This window comes from Halyomorpha halys, unplaced genomic scaffold (assembly GCF_000696795.3).
Source record: "Halyomorpha halys isolate HHAL.00 unplaced genomic scaffold, Hhal_1.1 Scaffold245.1, whole genome shotgun sequence".
Taxonomy (NCBI): Eukaryota; Metazoa; Arthropoda; class Insecta; order Hemiptera; family Pentatomidae; genus Halyomorpha; species Halyomorpha halys.
Genome location: NW_027106223.1, coordinates 139082 through 139491, shown reverse-complemented (window position 1 = coordinate 139491; position 410 = coordinate 139082). Strand labels below are relative to the sequence as shown.

The following is a 410-nucleotide window of genomic DNA, read 5'->3' as shown; positions in this document are numbered from 1 at the left end:
AACCCTTTATACATCAAAATATATTATTTACTCAAAAAGAGCATATTACAGTATATTGTACTTTTTTTTTTTTTTATTTCAGAAAGAGCCTTTTAAAACCTGCAATATTTGATAGTGAAGTTGAAGATAGTGCTGAATCTTCCGGTGATGAGGTTGGCCCCGAAGATTGTCCAAGTTCCAACAATAACCGAAGGAAAACTTCACAGAAAGTTTTGCAAATGGTTGATAAGATAGCTTCTTCAAAATACTTCCAACAGGTAGTGCCTTTTCCTCATTTATGAATTTATAGTTAGTGACCCTCACTTTCAAGCCAGAACTATAGTTTCTGATTTATTCAAAAACTAATTTATTTTAGGTTCTAAATAATGTTTTGGTTAAACCAATACATGTCGATTTCCAGTTTTAGCCAC

General features: G+C 31.7%; 1 protein-coding gene across 3 annotated transcripts in view; it reads left to right on the top strand.

Annotated features, from left to right (window-relative positions):
• The window catches only part of LOC106680140 (testis-expressed protein 2), a 68925-nt gene that overhangs the window by 35760 nt on the left and 32755 nt on the right, over positions 1–410 (top strand). For all 3 annotated transcript variants that reach the window (XM_067044593.1, XM_067044592.1, XM_014419651.2), the window contains one exon: positions 83–257. In XM_067044593.1, the coding sequence (XP_066900694.1) occupies positions 83–257 (175 nt within the window). The remainder of the gene's footprint in view (positions 1–82; positions 258–410) is intronic.